This window comes from Sebastes fasciatus, chromosome 8 (assembly GCF_043250625.1).
Source record: "Sebastes fasciatus isolate fSebFas1 chromosome 8, fSebFas1.pri, whole genome shotgun sequence".
In the NCBI taxonomy this organism is placed as follows: domain Eukaryota; kingdom Metazoa; phylum Chordata; class Actinopteri; order Perciformes; family Sebastidae; genus Sebastes; species Sebastes fasciatus.
In genome coordinates, this window is record NC_133802.1 from 11,160,119 (window position 1) to 11,181,565 (window position 21,447).

General features: G+C 39.8%; 1 protein-coding gene across 2 annotated transcripts; it reads left to right on the forward strand.

The window, feature by feature from the left end:
- The first annotated feature begins 1,698 nt into the window (after positions 1-1,698).
- Positions 1,699-7,414, forward strand: zfp64 (zinc finger protein 64 homolog (mouse)). 2 transcript variants are annotated; one of them, XM_074643316.1, is made up of 7 exons: positions 1,756-1,919; positions 2,074-2,093; positions 2,169-2,235; positions 2,342-2,488; positions 2,697-2,759; positions 3,640-3,891; positions 3,988-7,157. In XM_074643316.1, exons 1-7 carry the CDS (start codon positions 1,898-1,900, stop codon positions 5,406-5,408), a joined length of 1,992 nt encoding a protein of 663 aa, XP_074499417.1. In that variant the 5' UTR covers positions 1,756-1,897; the 3' UTR covers positions 5,409-7,157. The 2 variants fall into 2 exon arrangements, with proteins under 2 accessions (XP_074499416.1, XP_074499417.1); XM_074643315.1 differs by having other exon boundaries at positions 1,699-1,919; positions 2,074-2,235; positions 3,988-7,414.
- The last annotated feature ends 14,033 nt before the right edge of the window (positions 7,415-21,447 follow it).

Sequence of the window (21,447 nt, forward strand, 5' to 3'; positions counted from 1 at the left end):
CACTAGCACGACTGCTCTGGCATAAAAAAAGAGGCATTCTCATTCACTCACCCCAACAACTCAGTAAATTGCCCTTACTTGAAAGATGGTAGAGTATGTATATTTAAGTGCCCTACAGCAATTGCTACATCTGAAAGCTTACCTTCTCACACCAGGAATATTCTTTTAGTCGTTGCACCGCAGCCAGGACTTTTAGGCCAACGTCGAGTATCAATTGTTATTTTTATGGTCCAACAAAGGAGTATTTTTAGTATGCATGGTAGCCAGGCCATTGTGGGCCTTTTCATTGGACTTCCAACACGACAGGTGGCAGTAATGCTTACAATAGCTTAACGGTCGTCCTAAGCTTTTTAGAAACGAAGAAAACGCGGTTATAGCGGGAGAATATCCTCAAATGTCTCTCACTTTGAGTTGAATGTTGTCTGAATGATAAAGTTGTATATGAGTAGGCTGTCTGTACTTTTTTAAAAGAACTAAATAACATTTTGAGGACAGAAGAGGCCATGTGGCTGAATCCCAATGTTCAGTGCTAATGCTGCGCTCAGGTACCTCGTAAATACCCAAAGTCAATTACTCCAGTGACATTTACTAAACAAAAGGCCAGGGGTCAGCAACCTTTACCGTCAAAAGAGTATAGAGAATATTACGAGAATAAAGTCAGAAGTTTACAAGAAAAAATAATATTCATAATATTATGACTTTATTCTTGAAATCTCAGATTATTTTTTTTTCCTTAATGGGGCCCTAATACTCCGTTGTACCGTTGAACCATAGACCTACAACAATGATAAATAAAAATGAAAATGTAAACAGAAAACAGTTATTCATTTGCATTTTTAAAAACCCACAGGGAGCCACTGGAGAGGGGCTAAAGAGCCGCATGTGGCTCCGGAGCCGCAGGTTGCTGACCCCTGCAATAGGCCATGATTATTTATGTATTCATTTATTTGTTTACACTTTTTTTTTTGCGCAATTAAGACAGTCAGAAGACAGGTTATGACGCACTGGCAGAATACACAGAGGAAAAATATCAGGCTTTTACAATTGGTGTTTTGATTAGTTCACTTTCCAAAATTACAAGTATATACAAGACAATTCTAGAGGAAAACCAAATAGCAATAAAAAATATATAAATAATAACAACAGTACAATAGTTACTGTAAAAAATATAATTGTGTAACCAAAAAAATACACAACTTTTATCGTGTTATCGTTCCTATCAGTTTTTATGCACCAAATATATCTGGAACAAGCTCCCAGAAAACTGCAGGACCAACTCCAACTCTGAGTTCTTTTAAACCAAAGCTTAAAACCTTCCTGTTTGCTGATGCTGCCTTTTATTAAACCAGATAATGATCTTATACTGCACAAGAGTTTTTACTCTTGTGTGTTATATTCTATTTTAGCTTCTATCCTAACTTTTATTTTTAGCTTGTTTTTATTTTCTAATCTTTAATGTTTTTATGTTTTTATAACTGTTTTAATTATGTCTTAATGTTCTTGAATGTTTATGTAAAGCACTTTGAATTGCCCTGTTGCTGAAATGTGCTATACAAATAAAGCTGCCTTGCCTTGCCTATGGTCCATGCTCAGAGGTGATAGTTTAGATTTTTCCTATAGCTTTTAAAGGCATCATGTGACGTAGCCCGGACGACAAAACGCATGCTTATCCCGCTGCCGTAAAGCCCACGCAGCATGTCGCAAACCCGACTTGTATTAGTGTTGTCAGAGAAGTAAACTGTTATTACCATTGATAATCTAAACCGCGGTAGATTTGCGTTTTGAAATATAATAATAGTTGTGCTGTCTGCGTTTAGTACAGTTTAAAGACATGCTGGACGTCTTGTAGGCTTTAAGGAGCCAGAAGATGAGTTGATCAGCAGAAACAATCTCGAAAATGGCAACATACAACACCGAAGGTAAAGGATCCCTAACTAGACTACATCTCTAACATCCCAGTCATGATTTAGCATCTTAATATTGCAGTCATCTTGTTGCCAGTGTCACATATTCATGCAGCTTCCTATATTGACATCATGGGTGCTTGTTTTGTGTCTCCTGGTGTCTGTGCAGGACATGCTGTTGTGGTGGAGGTGAGCCCAGACATCCACATCTGTGGCTTCTGCAAGCAGCAGTATAATAACTTTGAGATCTTTCTCGCCCACAAGCAAAATGGATGCTCCTTACCCACCTCTGACACATCAGCCACCACTGCAACAACAACCACTCTCACAGGTAAGAAAAAGAAGAAGCTGTACTTCTGGTTTTGTTGTCAATTATTTGCATGCAGACTTGATTTACAGTCATGCACTTATACAGTCATGTTCTCATTCTGCTCCAGATTCCAGCACTGAGTTTGTTTTCGAGGAAACCTACCAGACCTGTGTCATGAGAGGTGTCAAAAAGATCCTGACCAAAGCACAGAAAACACCTTCCAAAAAATTAAAACCTTCCCTGACTTCAAAGAGACACAGCTGCTGTTTCTCAGGTTGGTGCCTCTTTCCATTTACGACTGTAACACATTCCTTCTTTTTCAGCTGCCGTGCAGGGAAAACAGCACTTCCTGCCCACGTCTATTAGCTGTTATTTATTTAGGACGCTTCTAGATGCATTTACAACAGGCTACACACACCGGCTACACACACCTTGTAAAAGCCCTATTTCTGTTTTTTTCTGTTCTGTATTTCTGTCTACAGGTTGCACTTTTAAGACGCAGTATGGCCAAAAAGACATGGAGCGGCATCTCAAAACCCACACCGGTATGTCAACGCTTTGCACTTTGTCATTCTCTGTTGCTTAAGCACTTAAAGCAGCAGTAGGCAGAATGTTTTTGGCATCATTGGGACAAAAATTCCATAATAACCTTTCAGCATATTGTAATTCAAGTGTTCTGAGAGAAAACTAGACTTCTGCACCTCCTCATGGCTCTGTTTTCAGACTTTAGAAAATGTATCCCATGACGGGAGACTTTGGCCAATCACAGGTCATTTCAGAGAGAGAGCGTTCCTATTGGCTGTTCATTCAACGGAGGCAGGTGTCAATTACTCGCAAACTCCGATCAAACGGTCAAATTAGGCAGCGCTGATCAAATATGAATTAATATAATGTTATTGTAATGCCTATTTCTGTTTTCAGAAACATCTTGTATTGTACTGTTTAGCTGTGAAATGAGAAAGTTTGCTCCGGCTGGTGGGCGGTGCTTGGTAGTTCCTCAATTGATCTCAACAAGGCTTCAAACTTTCTCATTTTATAGCTTAACAGTACACTACAAGATGTTTCTGAAAACATTTTGTGTGAGAAATAGACATTACAGTAACAATATATTGATTTATATTTGATCAGCGCTGCCTAGTTTGACCGTTTGATTAGAGTTTGCGAGTGACTGACAGCTGCTCAGAGACGGTAAGGCTCCAGCTCGGCTCTGATTGGTTGTTTTCCTCCGGTCTCTGAAATCTTGCAGATGCTATTAGGAGCACCGGAAGACACAGAGGCACATTATTTTTTTTAAATTACCTATCTCATGCATTACGGTCAGGATATAGTGACTGTTTTATAAAAATAACTTTTTAAAATCAGATTTGCTCCATATCTACCCACTTTAAGAATCAAATATTGACACGTGTTGTTTTTCCCATCCAGGTGAGAAGCCGTTTGAATGTGAGCTGTGCCACAAGCGCTTCAGTCGGCGGGACAAGCTCAACATGCACAGCCGCTCGCACACGGGCGAGAAGCCGCACAAGTGCAAACACTGTCCTTACGCGGCGGCAGACAGCAGCAGTCTGAAGAAGCACCTTCGCATCCACTATGATGAGCGGCCTTTCAAATGCCAGATCTGTCCATACGCCAGCCGTAACTCCAGCCAGCTCACCGTCCACCTCCGCTCACACACTGGTAGGTAGTCACAAATCAAGAATTGTCAGCAACTGTGGAATTTAGACTGCATTTAAGAATCATTTTTTCTTGGCCTTCATTTGATTTCACTCCAAGGGGACGCACCTTTCCAGTGCCAACAGTGCGACGCAAAGTTCAAAATCAACTCAGACCTGAAGAGGCACATCCGGATCCACTCCGGCGAGAAACCCTACAAGTGTGACTTCTGCGAGTACCGCTGCGCCATGAAAGGCAACCTGAAGTCTCACATCCAGATCAAGCACGGCACCGAGAACTCCTTCCACTGCGTGCACTGCGATTTCCAGTGCGCCAGCAAGACCGCTCTGCGGCAACACTCGCGAGAACACCAGCCCACCCAGCCCATCCGGTGCTCCAAGTGCACTTACTCCTGCGCCAGCAAGGGGGCGCTCAAGGTCCACGAGAGGATCCACTCGGAGGATCGCCCCTTTAGGTGCGACTTCTGCAACTTCGCCTCCAAGCAGCGCAGCAACCTCGTCATCCACAAAAAGAAGTGCCACTCGGATAAGCCGGAAAACGGCAGTGGCGGCGGCGGGAAAGGTGGGGGGAAAAGCGGAGGAGGGGACTCCCCGAAGCCCGTTGGCTCCAGGTACCGGGCTAAGCTGGAGGCGGCTCGAGCTTTCTGCTGTGACTCGTGCGACGCTTCCTTTGTGAGGGAAGACTCCCTGCGAAGCCACAAGAAGCAGCACAGAGACACTCAGAACGTGTTGCAGCTCCAGCTCTCCGCGCCAACCGATACAGTCAACCTGGTTCCCGTCACAGCGTCGCAGAGCAACACCCAGCTGGAAGTTCCTCTCCCGTCTGACTCCATGGCTCCTTACAGCAGTGCACAGCTCAAAATCATCGTCTCCCACCCTCTTGGTCAGGAGAACGCCTTAATTCCAGCTGGTGTGGACAGTCAGCACAAGACCAGCATGGTCCTACTGAGCCCAGAGAACCAGGACATGGTTGTGAACTCCATGATCCAACATGTGAACCTGCTCACGCCCATGCAGCCCCTCGGGATGTCCCAGACTGCAGAGGCCACCCTAGAACCCCAGACAGTCCTGTTGACGCAGCTCAGCCCCGGCGGCGGCGACGCAAACAACCCACTCCACCAGGCCCTGCTGCACACGGCCATTACTGCTCAGGACTCCAGCGGCAGCTCACAGACTTTCATCACAACCTGCTCTGAGCTGGAGGGACTCAACGCCTTGATCCAGGAGGGCGGCACGGAGGTCACAGTGGTGACAGAAGGGAACACCGCCACCATGGTGACCACAGCGACTCCACCCGACATGGTGTGCGGTCCGTCGGAGGACCTGTCCAAGCCAGCGGTTGCGTTCAGGGAGAGTGCCTTAACCTGCGAGGAAAGGGCGCTGCTGGTGCCGAACATCAGCCTGGGTGGCCAGAATGTGGTCATCCATGGCGTTCCACTGATAGTGTCCACTCCGCCACAGCAGCTCTCTCCTCAAACACTCTACTCAGACTCACACACACTGGAAGGCATCCCTCAATGAGTGGAGGGTCCGGTGTGTTTTTCTGAAAATAGAAAAACTTTAACTGCATCATAAGCTATTTCTTTGCCAGTAAGAACTCTTAGGTTATGTTACGTATGTGCAGGCTGATAACCCTCTGAGACCCACAATAGACCTGTTTTTGTCTTTTTTAGGGGGGTACAGGGGGTCTTTAGGGGGAGATAGCAGGTCAACAGTAGATGTCACATAGAAGTGGTGAACATCATCTGAAAGCGGAGAACCTGAAGATTAATTTGAGATGCAGCTCAGCACTGTGTGTCAAGTTGTTCTAGTCATAAATCAGAAATAAACATTCATTAATTTATTAAAATAAAGTGTATAAGGGTTTAGAACATTATGATTGACGTAAATGATGGTCATTCTCATGCTCTATTATGACTCATACATTTTTGGATTGATACCGTTTACCGTTTGAGTTGGTGCTAAATTTAAAACATTTTTACCAATTGAGAATTGATAATCCCTCCAAAATACCACATTAAGACACCAAGACCTTGAGGAACAGCATAGAAAAAGACATGCTGAGATTTGGTATCAAACACTTTTGACATTTGGAGATTTCCGCAAGAATTTAATTTTTTGGCGATTAGATGGCGAGCACTTCTGTTCTGGTAACTGCTCAGAAACCCCCTTATTATCAATCTAGCTAGGAAAGTGATCCATCCTCTGAATGCTCTAGGTATCTAGTTTGTGGCTGTAAAGTTTCATGAGGCTGTGATAATGCTAGAGGTCACTACAGGTCATTTTATACAGTGAGGTCAAGTTTAAAAAAATGGTCTCTCAACAATGAAATGGCTACTATGGGGACTAATGTCATTACACACATGAATACAATTGGGCTCATTGGATCCACAAGAATCTCAGCTTTCCAGTCATACCCAATTTATGTAATTCCAAGACTGTTTAGGTACCCCAGTATGCAGAAATATTCAAACACATAATTTTTTGAATAGGTGATAGAAACACATTTATACTGCATTCAAAAAACTGCATGTTTTTTGCCCCAAACTGCATGTGATTATCATAAAGTGGGCATGTCTGTAAAGGGGAGACTCGTGGGTACCCATAGAACCCATTTGCATTCACATATCTTGATGTCAGCGGTCAAGGGACCCCTTTGAAAATGGCCATGCCAGTTTTTCCTTGCCAAAATTTAGCCCAAAGTGCGAGCGTTATTTAGCTCCTTTGCAACAAGCTAGTATGACGTGGTTGGTACCATTGGATTCCTTAATCTTTCTAGTTTCATATGAGATATGTAGCTTCACTAGCTCTAAAAGTGAACCTGTTACAGCATCTGAAAGACAGTAAAGTGGGTCGGGATCGCGGGTCTCAGAGGGGTAAACTGCTTTTGTTTCTTGCAATTTAATCATTGACCACTGAAGCAACAATGCTGTTGACTTTAAAGACATAATTGTTTTAGTTTCCAGCTTTTAGAATAATGAATTGTTGTCGTAGCACAATAGTACTGAATAACTTTTGAATATGAAAGCTAGTCATTTGGACGTCATTTTTGCATACTCTATATTCAAGGGTTATTTTTGGATGCATCAAAATGAAAATATGAATTAAATGAATATATATTTTTATTAAAATAAGGCTTTATTTTCAGGCAACATCTTGAGGAAAAACAAGTCTGAATGAGAGCATGAAAGAAATGGACACGAATTGAAATTGAATGTCTTCATATGATGGAGTTCTCCAGTTTGTCCACTAAGTGGCAGCAGAGTGATGCGAGTGACGGGTGAAGCTTACCCTGAAATTGTGGAGTATTGCAGTGTTGTAGTATTGATTCTACATATGTATGTGTAGCTTCTTTTTTTTCTGGAAATGAACCATTTTCAAGTCCTCTTGAAATTCTGCATCTGGGAAGTAGATGTCATTTGTAGAAAACATTAGTCTGCATATGAAGGTCTTTAGTTTTTAAAAGCCAAGTTGCTCTCCCAATAGATTTTTTCAATAAAGTGCCTGTCCTGCTCGTGGCTATCTACTATTGTGGCCGTTTTTTTACGCTCAGACTTCAGCACTTAGTGTTTCCAGAGATTGAAGGCTGCACCTGAATGGGAGTCTCCTATGAACAAGATGACCATTGATTTCTCTCTCGTCCCTTTGCACTAATGGCTCTCTGCTGATGCAGACTCTTTGCCAGCACTGAAGTTTCACCTCACTGTTGGGGGGAATGGTGTACTAGCAAAGGAATATAAAGACCATACTCCTTTTGTTGCTATACATGTTAGATTACCTTGTTTATATTTGAATTGTTGATACTTTTATTCTGCTCCATTTATTGTGTGCCATTTCTACATTTTCTTGATGTGAAACTATCAGTGGTAGAATGTAACTAAGTACTTTAGGTGCAGTACTTGGTACATTGTAAAGATACTTTTTATGATTACTACCATTTTATGATACTAACAATTCTCCTTCACGACATTTATGAGGGTAGTATTGTCCTTGTTACTACATGTGTTACACACATATTACTACAACTATTAGTTGGCTAGGCTACTTAGCAGATTAAAGGAAGAGTTTGACACTTTGTAAAATACACTTATTCGCCTTGTTGAGAGTTGGATGAGAATATTGATACATATCTGTCTGATAACAGTGGTATCGATCTTCTCATTTAACTCTGCAAGAAAGCAAATAAGCATATTTTTCATAATGTCAGACTATTCCTTTTAAGATTTAAAGGAACAGTGTGTAACATTTAGGGGGATCTATTGTCAGAAATGTAATATAGTATTAATAAGGATGTTTTCTCTAGTGTATAATCACCTGAAACCAAGAATTGTGTTTTCATTAGCTTAGAATAAGCCCTTCTTATTTACATAGGGAGCGGGTCCTCTTAACGGAGTCCACCATGTTGCTCCTCCATGTTTCTACAGTAGCCCAGAACGGACAAACCAAACACTGGCTCTAGAGAGAGCCTTTCACATTTATATGTTACCTGAAAGTTCTCCGACACGCTTGTGAAACTACGGTTTCAACGCCAGCCGCCGTCTGACTTCCGTTGCTCCTAAAGTAGTGGTATTATGGTATGGATGGCCTCTGAGTGAGGTGAACGGCGTTACCAAGGTTTTGCACTCGGCGGCTCACGTTACCGCAGTCTTGGAAAGGAAGGAGAAAGCGGAGGGGTACTCAGTTGGTTGCAGTCTGCAACCCCACTGCTAGATGTCACCAAATCCTACACACTGCACCTTTAAGTCGTCTACATTCTGCTGATAAGACTTATACATTTTTGAATGCAGGTCTTTTACTTTTAAATTACTCTCTCAATTCGCAGTGGGTATTTCATTTTCTCTGCTGCTCACAATTAATAACAAATTCTTCACAACTTCAGTTAACTAAAGCAAGTGTATTGTGATGAACGTAACCCATTCATAAAGAGCACCTTGTTTTGATTCTCCGGTGGGTCCTGACCGGGTTAAGTTTTGCTCTTTGCATTGTCAGTACCTGCACTTGAGCTCGCATTTATATTATAATCGCGCCAGTGATCCGCGGTGACCCCTTTTCAACATTGTGTGTGATTCAAGGACCAAAGTCTTGTCGTCTGATCTTCAGGTGGAATTGCAAAAAATTCCATTATGTATGAAGATGAGCGTTATGTGGGGAAAAGCAAGAAGTGCTCCCCGGTGTATCTCTTTGATCTATTATCTAACAGACTTCCAGGCCCTAATCCTGAGCACCCTTGAGGAGGAGAGCCCCCCCATCCACCCACCCTCTCCAGTTCCTGTTCCATATGTGACGAAATGGGTGAGTTAAGTGCTTCTACTATGGACATCTTTAGAGCTTGTGGAGTTTGAAATGTTAGAATCATGCAGATCTTCATTTATTTTGTGTATGTTTGGTGGGTTTTTGGTTGAATAATGAATTAATATGTCACCTTGTTTTAAGCACTTAGATTTCAGACGATTAGACTGTTGTCAGGCTATTAAATACTGTAGGTGTTATTAGTCACTATAAGTCCCATAGATGTGGGTCAATAGGGGCGTGCTACAGGTTTTTCACCCAGGAGACTGGATTTCACATCCCGTGTAAAACCAACAATGTGTAGTTGTCTTTGTGTTAGTAGTTATTCTAATCCAAAACGCAATGTTTTTCATTAAACTTAACTAGGTGATTTTTTTTTTGTACAAACCGAAAGAAATTGTAGTTTTGTTGCCTTAACCTAAAGAAGTAGGCTTTTTTGCCTAAACCAAAAGAAGTTGTAGGTTTTTCTTTGCCTAAACCTAAAGAAGTTGTAGTTGTTTTTTTACCGAAACCTAAAGAAGTTTAGTTGTTTTTTTTGTTGCCTAAACCTAAAGAAGTTAAAGTTTGTTTCCTAAACCTAAAGAAGTTGTAGTTATTTTTTTTTGCCTAAACCTAAAGATGTTATAGTTTTTGTTGCCTAAACCTAAAGAAGTTGTAATTTTTTTGCTTAAACCTAAAGAAGTTGTAGTTTTTGTTGCCTAAACCTAAAGAAGTTGTAGTTATTTTTTTGCCTAAACCTAAAGAAGTTAACGTTTTTCTTTCCTAAACCTAAAGAAGTTGTAGTTATTTTTTTTTGCCTAAACCTAAAGATGTTATAGTTTTTGTTGCCTAAACCTAAAGAAGTTGTAATTTTTTTGCTTAAACCTAAAGAAGTTGTAGTTTTTGTTGCCTAAACCTAAAGAAGTTGTAGTTATTTTTTTGCCTAAACCTAAAGAAGTTAACGTTTTTCTTTCCTAAACCTAAAGAAGTTGTAGTTATTTTTTTTTGCCTAAACCTAAAGATGTTATAGTTTTTGTTGCCTAAACCTAAAGAAGTTGTAATTTTATTGCCTAAACCTTAAGAAGTTGTAGTTGTTGTTGTTTTTTTGCTTAAACCTAAAGAAGTTGTAGTTTTTGTGGCCTAAAACTAAAGAAGTAGTTATTTTTTTGCCTAAACCTAAAGAAGTTAAAGTTTTTGTTTCCTAAACCTAAAGAAGTTGTAGTTCTTTTTTTTTGCCTAAACCTAAAGATGTTATAGTTTTTGTTGCCTAAACCTAAAGAAGTTGTAATTTTATTGCCTAAACCTTAAGAAGTTGTAGTTGTTGTTTTTGTTTTGCTTAAACCTAAAGAAGTTGTAGTTTTTGTTTTGCTTAAACCTAAAGAAGTTGTAGTTGTTGTTTTTGTTTTGCTTAAACCTAAAGAAGTTGTAGTTTTTGTGGCCTAAAACTAAAGAAGTTGTAATTTTATTGCCTAAACCTTAAGAAGTTGTAGTTGTTGTTTTTGTTTTGCTTAAACCTTAAGAAGTTGTAGTTGTTGTTTTTGTTTTGCTTAAACCTAAAGAAGTTGTAGTTTTTCTTTCCTAAACCTAAAGAAGTTGTAGTTCTTTTTTTTTGCCTAAACCTAAAGATGTTATAGTTTTTGTTGCCTAAACCTAAAGAAGTTGTAATTTTTTTGCTTAAACCTAAAGAAGTTGTAGTTTTTGTGGCCTAAAACTAAAGAAGTTGTAGTTTTATTGCCTAAACTTACTCTTTTTTTGCATAAAACTAAAGAAGTTGAAGTTATATTGCCTAAAACTAATTAGAACGTGTTGCTTTTAAGTTTCATTTTCTCATTTACAACGTAGTAGGTGTAGTAGGCCCCTAAGGAACCACATCTATGGTGCTTATAGCGACTGATTATAACGCCTATTTAATGGCCTGATAAATGTCAAATCGGGTGCAGATTTAGTTAAAATATAAGAAAAATCACTTCCCTTCTGTCATGAAATCTTAAACTATTTCTTTTATTAAAAGTTATTTTAGTTTTTTCAAAAAGGTAGCTTGCGTTTTGAACAGACCCTTTTGATACTGTATGGCACTTCTTCTTCTCAGTTCCTTCCTTCCTGTGTTTGAGATGTCAGCCTTTGAATGGGGGGGTCATAAATGTCTCCCCGAAAAGCAATTTCCACTCACAGCTGCTTAAAGAAATCGTAAGTTGTGATGCATTCCTTCTGGACATAAACAGATCCAGAGAGGGCCAGGTGGTCGGAGGACAATAAGCAGAAACCAGACCAACACACGCGGCAGAAGAGGACAGGTACTTTAAATAGTGTGAACATGTCATGAATTTAATGAATTTAGCATTACGGCTCATTTCTTTCATCAGAGGTGGTTATAAATCGTCCAGACAGCCAAACTGTTATTCACACATGCGCTCCTCCGGGTGCAATCTGTCACTTCAACTACACATTTCAGACCTTTGGCTTTGTTTGCCGTCCCATCAGTAAATGGCACTGAATGCCTTAATGAAATTAACTGATTGGTGAAGTATTGATATGGATTTGTTTTTCCAATGCGGGCGTCTTTTCACTGTGACACTATTGACATCTTAAGTGAGTTTTGATTTCTGGGTACACTGGAGGCTTTTATCTCGCCCCCTGTTCAATTCTGATTGTCTGTGTGATAGAAATGCAACAGGATAGAACAAATTGATCCACAGTTTACAGCCACATGTCACAAAAAGACACTTTCTGAATGCAATGTGATTATTTGCTAAGATGTTATTAGGTTATTGTGGTGTCCCAAGGGTGGAATCAATAGCACAACTTCAGGGCAAAATTGGTTGTAAGAGCCTTTGTGGGTGGTCGTATGTTTTTATTTATTTTTAACAAAATCATGCACATCATTTGTGATTTTCTGCTCAAATCTACAATTTTTATGAGGATTTTTTCATATTTTCTGAAAGCTTTGTCACCTTTTTTTTGTGGTTTTTATCAGAATGTTTAGGGTGTTGTTTTTCTCTATCTCGGGTTGTCAGGAAGCATTACCCTGACAGCCTCTTTTGTTGTTGTTTCTTTAAGATTGAAAGCAGCCGTTTAAGAGCAGTCCTCAGGGGGCAGAAAAAATAAGTATAATTTTGAGCCAATGGGCATGGCCGGAGTGAGAGAGAGCCAAAGCCCATAAAAGTCCTTTGATGGACAAAAGCATTGCTACAGTATCTCCCGCTCTCCCAACACAGAGCCACTGCCTTTTATAACAATGTCCTTTATAACGATGCTGGTTTCCCCATTTAGCAGTGAGCGCTGAGTGTGATCTCGTGAATGCAAATAAGCAGCTATCAGCTTTTGTGGTTCGGCAACAAAGACATTTGGCCATTGTTTCCCCCCCCTGCCCTGTTTCTGTGCCACTAACCCTAAACAAATGCATGGTTTTGACCGTGCACATGGTGCCATGTATTGAAGCTGGAACAATTGCTCAATTGTTTTTCTTTTATTCCATATTTTTTTGTGGGATGCAAGTTGGGAACGGTGGCTAAATGTTAGCCGTGTGCCATCAGGTTTTTTAGGATTTGTTTTTTTTTTTTGCTCGGTTTTGTGGCAGCTCATCGTTCTCACATGTCAGCATGTTGCTTTGTTGTTTTCTCTATCTGCATTCTCATCGTTCACACTGCAGGACAGCCAGGTTTTGTGTGGTTCAACATTTGTTGCCATTGCCAGCCTGACATTATAGAGTGATCAGATTGTTGTTAAGCTTGTGAGGAACTGGAATAGTAAAGCTGATATACCAATACAGATATTGTAGGGTCATGTGGACTTAGAATGAGGCCATACTAGTTGCTTTATTTCTAGGATTGTAACAGACATCTTTAAAATTAATCTACAGTATAGGTCTACAGATATGTTTTTCTTCTTCTTTTTTTTCTTTCTTGGATATATAAGGACTGTTTTTTAGCACATGGGACTCATTTTTGTTTATTGGGTTCTAAAAAAACAAATGAGGCTTTGAAAATGTGCAGAACCGCATAGTTTAAATGTATCGATCAGCCTATATTTATAGTTTTCAACTAGGGCTGGCAATGTTAACGCAATAATAACAAGTTAACGCAAATTCATTGTAACGCCAATAATTTCTTTAACACATTAATGCAATCGATGTTTCAGAGGTTGTAGAGTGAAGATACTGATAACAAATGAAACTAGAAAACCTAAGGAATCCATCCAACCGTGTCATACTGGTTTGTCGAGAAGGGGGCTTAATAATGCTCCAAACTTGCACAAGATTTTGGCGAGGGAAAACTGTCATGGCCATTTTCAAAGGGGTCCCTTGACCTCTGACCTCAATATATGTGAATGAAAATAGGTTTTATGGGTACCCACGAGTCTCCTCTTTACAGACATGCCCACTTTATGATAACCACATGCAGTTTTGGACAAGTCATAATCAGGTCAGCACACTGACACACTGACAGCTGTTGTTGCCTGTTTGGCTTGAGTTTGCCATGTTATGATTTGAGCATATTTTTTATGCTAAATGCAGTACCTGTGAGGGTTTCTGGACAATATGCGTCATTGTTTTGTGTAGTTAATTGATTTCCAATAATGAATATATACATACATTTGCATAAAGCAAGCATATTTGCCAACTATTAAATACTTGACAAATCTCCCTTTAAGGTTCATTTTGAACAGATAAAAAATGTGATTAATATGCCATTCATTTGGATTAACTATGGACTTAATCCCTATTAAATATTTTAATCCATTGACAGCCCTATTTATTTCATTATCAGACCAAAAAAAAGAAGTGTAAACAGCTGGTGGGCTCCACAATTCCAATATGTAACTTTTAAATGAATACCTATGTGTTCTCTCAGTCAGAGGCGAGTGTTGGAACAGTGTCCCAATTAAACAAACCTATTTACAATTTTAGACATTCCTCTGGTTTCAACAGATGGCAATGAGCAAGCAAAATATTTTCTTTGTTCGCAAATGCCTTATCCTAAGAAAACAAACATGATGGAAATCTGATCTTTACAGATACAAGCCATTGTTGTGTGCATGTGTATGTGCTTAAGTCTGTGTTTACCTCTCCTGCTTTCAAAGCACTTAATGTGCACAGAAACCGCCGGTGCCAAATTCATTCTTGTGCAATCTGAAAACATAAAACAACAAAAAAAAATCCAGGGTGGATATGGAGCAATTAGGAAAGCAGTGTGAGTAATGTGGATTATTGTATACTCAAAAGATTAACCCATTTGTGCCCAAAGACTATATTCAGTATGATAAGGAAAAATGCCACAACAATTGTTCTAATCAGACATACTTTGGGCAAGTATCTTAACAGAACAACTTTGAAAAAACACATGAAAAATCTGACTTTTATTAATAGTCAAAGTCAGGATTTTGGGAAAATGAGGAAAACACTAACATTGTGTTTATTTAATGTTTTCCATATGAAATCTTTTTTACACTCTATGCATATATTTGATATTCAACTTGTTATGAGTTCAAAAATACCAGATACATGATTGTGCTCCTTGTAGTTCCTGAGATAAAGCCATTTTCTTATCATACTATACTGTTTTTACCTAAAATATAATGCAGTCTATTGCAAAAACTGTAGTCCCATGTGCCAGAAGACTAGATATGATAAGAAAAACTAACTTTTCATCCAAACAGTTTGAAATTTCTTCTCATTTGTATCTTAGGCAAGCCCAGAGAACACTTCAACTAAAGGAAATTAAAAATTTCAGTTGCAGCACAAATGGGTTAATGAGTTATTTTAACCATCTTTACAGGAAAGTTGATATAAAGTCTTTTGTTTCCAGCAAATCCTGAATCACAAACATTGTGAGAAAACATTACTTTTTTTTACATGCAAAGGGTCAAGAAATCTTTTAAACTTCATAGCAGCTGTAGTTGCATGTATATCCTTTTTCATCACCGGTGATGATTCAGTACACTGAGAGGACTGGGACCCAGGAAATGTTCTTGTTTTCATTTTGATATGGCGCGGTGTTTCTCAGGAATGGAGAGAGAGGGGATGGGGACGGGGGCAGAGGGAGAAGATAAGATTAAGGCTTTTTCAAGTATTACCATTAGCATAACTGGTTACAAAAGGGAGTTCTATTTTTTTGTGGTTACCAGTAAATAAAAGAATCCATCCCTCCTGGTGCCTATTCTTCTTAAATTGTTCTGCCTTTAAATGAAGTTCTCTCACTGCCACCATAATGTCCACCCAACCCCATGATCTAAGTCATAGCCTGTCCATATTTGCTGTTTGTTTGACCCCATAAGGGCACGAACCCTGGCTGATCCTTCATCTGAGGACAAAGCTTATGTTTGCTGTGACATCATAAATGCCTGTGCAGAGAAAACAATGGCTGATGAATTCAGCGGGAGTCGGGCACAGTGGACGGCAGCAGAGACACACACAGACCCGAAACTTCCAGTGTCATGGAAAGTTTTTTTAGACAAGGACTCACACACCTTGGCCAAACACACAAATTGCTCCCAAAATGAAGGGAGTTAGTCTGAAGGGATCAGGTTGCGGCAGTTGTTTTAGAGACGGTGGCAGGGAGGGACGGAGTGTTGCGTTGGGTTATAACACTAAATGTTTATATGAAGCTTTGAGGCTGCTGGAGACAGTCGGAGATGGGGCTCTGCTCCTTGGGGAAGAAAGCCGCTTTGTTTTTATAGGCTGCCTGGAATGTGTTGAGGACTGCGGACATCTGCTTTATTAGCATATGTGATTCCACCACCACCCCCAGCTATGAATCTGCTGGTGGTCTGATAATGTGTCATACTGTCACTGATATCTGTAAATACAGAGCGTGTGAATGATTGACACCAGTTAATGAATGGGGTTGCGGTTGAGAGCCATATTTAAACATTTGCATTTTAATATGTGACACCAGAGGAGGCGGTTAAGTGCATGTTTTTGAATGCAAGAAGTGTTTTTTTGTTTCAATTGCACCACACAGAGATTAGCACTATATGCATGTGTGGTGCTGCAAAGTTTTAGTCTGGCTCTCCTGCAGCTTATTGGTGTGAAAATTCCTCAGAAGTATTCGCAGGTCTTTACAGATGCATCCCACCCATGCACTCATACTGGTTCATGGATTACCATTTTCTTTGTTAGGCTAATTGCATTATTGTGGCTTTTTGTCAAATCAAGCAGGGGGTCAATGGGCCTATGTATGAATGTACAATCACATATGGATGAGATTTATTTTTCTTCAAATGGAAATGAAATCGTTTGAGATTCTTGTGACTTATTTGAAGATTTCAAATTGATAGAATATTTTTTTTTTGATTGACAATTATAAAATATATCGTTTCAAGCTCTTAGCCCTGATATTACCCTGGTTCGTGACCCACGACACGCAGCCTCAGGGTATTTCCTGTTATCACGACGTCACGCCAGGGAATTAATTAGTTTATGAATGATGCCCCATTTCTAAAAAAAAAAGCCCAGTGATGAAGATCACGTGGCAAAGTCCCCCTCAGACAGATATCATCTATTAAATAGAGCCGGCCCCGTGTAACCTAACACCTTTTAGGGAATGCACTCAATCAAGCCTATTGTTTCTGCTCACATACAGTTCCCTCTGTGAGATAAGTACGGCCTGGCCACAGAGATAACAACAATGCCTTAAAAGCACGGATGAGACGTTCACTGTCAACACTTCAGTTTGTGAGAATCCTGTCCAGATTAAAGTGCTAGTCCGGCTCGGTCAGCCGCGCATTCGAGTGGAAGCAATTTATTATATTTTAAAGTTTATATTCATAACATTTTTATGTAGACAAATATTTGAAAAACCTACACCTACAGAGCTTTTAGAAAGGTGCCGAATAAAAATATGGCTTTTCCTGAAAAAATATATATATATATTATGATTGTGAATTAATCATTAAAAATATTTGGCGGGTCCAAAATGAATGTTTTGTTTATATCTGTAGACGATATCAGACATTCGGTTCCCATTTCTAACAAGGCTTGTGAGCCAATAGTATAACGACGTTGGTATCACGTGGTGTCTCTGTGTCATCAGTGAACAAGTTTCTAGTTAGTGTGGAAAAAGAGATAAATGGCTGAGTTTGACACCATCCGGCTGCAGAATACCTGAATATTTACCTTAGCAACAAGTGAAAACTGATGTTAGTACAGATAAGCTGTTTTAGCTTAATCGTCCAAACAATAATAACTCATAAAATTACAATTCGGCATATTTAAACTAAACCAACAACAACTACCAACAGCCATAGTCCTTACAACCTAAACTGATGTTTTGTCACCGGTTAGATTGTCAAAATGAGAAAAATAACCACTTCAATCTCTGAGGAGCTATTTTTAGTTTTCAGAGTTTTATTTTGTTTCTGTCGTGTTTGACTGAAGTGTGCTTTACGATGCTCAGCCGCTACATGTTCCAAAATGACTACATTACCCTTCCATGAAAGATTCCTCACTTGACATGACTGTCTGTCTGAGTCTCACTCCACTCGACCATAAAATATGCAGGTTGTGTAACAAACTGGCAACCACTTGTTGTGAAGTGAATGCAATGGAACGGTGGAGGGAGAATGGGACATCTAGTGACTGAATGTTATCAATGTTAGCCTAGCTCCTTTAACAGTGTATATGGAAAGTTCTATTACGACAGTGACTCTGCAGTACGTCATTGTTTGTATCCCTGACTAATATTCCGACTATTAGTCAGGATGTAATGAAGTGCGCCGGTGCCTGTGGTGGGATTCGCATAGCAATTAGACGAGGGGCAGCTTCTGAATGGGCGGCATAAATATTATGGCACGGAGGATGTGAGTCAGGACGGAGAGAAGCCAGTTCATTGGGCCATTATTTGAGTTGAAAGGAAGGAGAGGAAGTTAGTTTGAAGATTTGTCACCAGCAGATCTCTGTGTTTTAGGAAGGGGGTGGGCTCTGCACAGCTCAGGAATGTGGAAAAAAAAAACCTGGGTGTTGGGAGGTTTTTCATAAATAAGACTAGTTACCAGATTCTATGTGTGTGTGGTGCTGTTTAACAGTAATTCCAAATATATATAAAAAAAAAATTAAAAAAAATTTCATATTTATTTCACATCATAATTGAATGAAAAGCAACAGAATTCCTGAGACCTAAATATGCTGCATGTGTGAACAACAGATTCAGAAATCTCAGAGCAACAGGTAAATCAGACACCGACTGCATTCTCTTTAATTTTGTTTTCTGCTCCTGTTGGCTCATTATTTCATTTCAACTATTTTGACTAAATCTGCATTCATGCTAAAAGCCTCATTTGAGACAGTTGTCCTGCTCCGACACTCATCATCGGCGGTGGGTGGCTGATATATCCATCTGCGCCTGCGAAGGGCCGCTAATCCTTGACAACTGTGCCCCTCTGGCACCGTATCCGTTGCACTGCTGCTTGTGTGATACAATGGACTCCCCTCCTTTGTCCTTGAAATTGTTTTAATTAGCCCCACGGCGGGGGTTGGTGCTGCAAACATAAGACTGATTCAATGGGATTGACAAAATCACAGGAGCATGATACTACGGGCTCGGAGATGACAGACGCGTGTTAGAAACGGACCATCTGTAATGAAACCGGTGACAGATCTAGAATCCTCACAGGCTTTTAAATCACAATGAGTCAAATCAACCTTGGGTGCTCAGCTCGAATAAATACAGGCTATCAGAAAGAGTATGAATAACTTTGGATACTCCTAAATTTAGATCCATGAAGGTGTTTAAAACATGTTTCAGTGTCATGAGAATGTAATTATCCTGAACTTTAATTAAGTGATTAAAGCAAATGGAGCAAATATGATTAAAAAAAAGTTATTTTTATAAAACGGTCACTATATCCTGACAGTAGTTTATGAGACAGGTAATCTGAAAAAAAATCATGTTCCTCTGTGTCCTCCGGTGCTCCTAATTGCATCTGCAAGATTTCACAGACCGGAGGAAAACAACCAATCGGAGCCGAGCTGGAGTCTTGCCGTGTCTGAGCAGCTGTCAATCACTCGCCAACTTCGATCAAACGGTCAAACTAGGCAGCGTTGATCAAATATGATCAATATTCTATTACTGTAATGCCTATTTCTCTCCTCAAATGTTTTCAGAAACATCACTGTTTAGCTGTAAAATTAGAAAAGTTTGTGACCCGGCAGCCATGTTGAGAACAGTTGAGGGAATACCAAGCACCGCCCACCAGCCGGAGCAAACTTTCTCATTTCTTGACACTAAAAGATGTTTCTGAAAACATTTGAGGCGAGAAATAGGCATTACAGTAACAGAATATTGATTCATATTTGATCAGCGCTGCCTAGTTTGACCGTTTGAGTGGAGTTCACGAGTGATTGACAGCTGCCTCCGTTGAATGAACCGCCAATAAGAATGTCTCTGAAATGACCTGTGATTGGCCAAAATCTCCCGTCACGGGCTAGATTTTTTTAAAGTCTGAAAACAGAGCCATGAGGAAGTGCAGAGGTCTCTCTCAGAACACTTGAATTACAATATGCTGAACGATTATTATGGAATTTTTGCCCAATGGTGCCAAAATGATTCTGCCTACTGCCGCTTTAAGTGGCCAGTGATGAATATTTCTTGCTTGTAAAACCTGCTGCAAAACACACAACTAGACAATGACCCCAACAATAAATAAATAAATGTCACTTGCAGCACTTATTGCAAAACTCAAAAACCTGTTATGCTTGCTGGCCCATGGTTCACTCAACAAATGTGTGTGAACATGCACGTGCAGGGCCCAATAAGCCACAGCCACATTGCATTCTCTTGTCCCACCACCATACTTGCAGCATTTAGGACCTCCCAGCAGTTGGCCGGGCCTAGCTGCCAACAAGAGGTGACAAGAAGCCAAGTCTTTACCTGATCCAAGAGGATCATGTGACCTCTAAAACGCTACTATAATCCAATATCCATGTCTGTTGTGCAGGTCACCTTCTATTGGACAGTTTAATTCAAGGAATCTCGGTCGTAGCATTAGCACCATTTTCTGATACGGGGGGGGAGGAACAGATGTAATTTAGAGCAATGACAACAAAACTCTCTGTGGGTGAAACATGCAGGCAAAAAAAACTTAGTTTGGCCTTTTATGTAAATGCTAATTCCCCCCCAGCCAAATTCAGCTCTCCCAAGTCAAACACACCCATCCCCCCTTGTGTTCTCCTCCTCCTCTCCCTGCTGCCCCATGGGAGGAGGGGTGGTGGAGAGAGAGAGAGAGATCCCAAACCATCTGAATCCTTTTTAAGTGGCCAGAGAGGAGTAAGTAAGGGCAATTATTCCACCGTGATGCATTCCTTTTCAAAAGAGGACACCATCACCGTTCAACACATGGAATGCAAGCTGTGTTATGGGCACTGAAGGCATGTCACATCTTCCTGCATGCTTGCCAAAAACTAGAGCCGTGCATCAAAAAACAGCAAAACAGGTGCTCGCAAAATGCATTGAGTGCTGCATGCACAGTGGGAAACTGAACATGTAAATGCTTTTATAGTGTGTTTTTTACTCACTAAAGGCTTATTTAGCAAATAGCTGAGTGGATTAGATTGAAATGTTTTAAGATGAAAATTCTGTCATAATTGCAAATTAACATGCACAGGAATGAAAGAATCAGCATCAAACTGATTTAGTTGTTTAGCTCCTTCATCCTGAATGTATTCACAATTTTATTTCATGGATTCGTTAATAATCAGAACATATTTTTTTTGTGCAAATCTTTTTTTATTGTTTTTTTTGCAGACATGGCAAAGGTCATCATATCAAATGCAGAACATAACTGAGTGTCCTTGACATGAAATAAAAACATAGAAAGAAGACCCCCTCACCCCATGCTGGTCTTGGTCACACTAAAAAATAAATACATTAAAAATATATATATATATAATAATAATAATAATAATAATAATAAAAATTAAATAATAATTAAAAAATTAAAATTATAATAGAGAGGAAAACAATTAATTTAATTAAATAAAAGATTTAGCTTAAAAAAGGAAATGAAATTAAGTTATTAGAAGATAGTTTAACAGATTTTGGTGTATATGTGGATAAACAGTAGGATTTTAATGTATAAGACTCTTTGTACTATTGCACTATAGATGAACAAAATAGTTTGTGTTATGTTGTCGGTCAGTTTCCTGACACTATAAACAGGCCTAATGATGAAAAAATACCGCTGTGGGACGTTTGAATAGGGAAGCCTAAAATTAACAAAGATTAATAACGCTGCTCTTGTGATGAAGCCCCTCCTCATACCGGCTCCCTCAGGCAAAAAAGTTCTGTGAGAAAAAAAA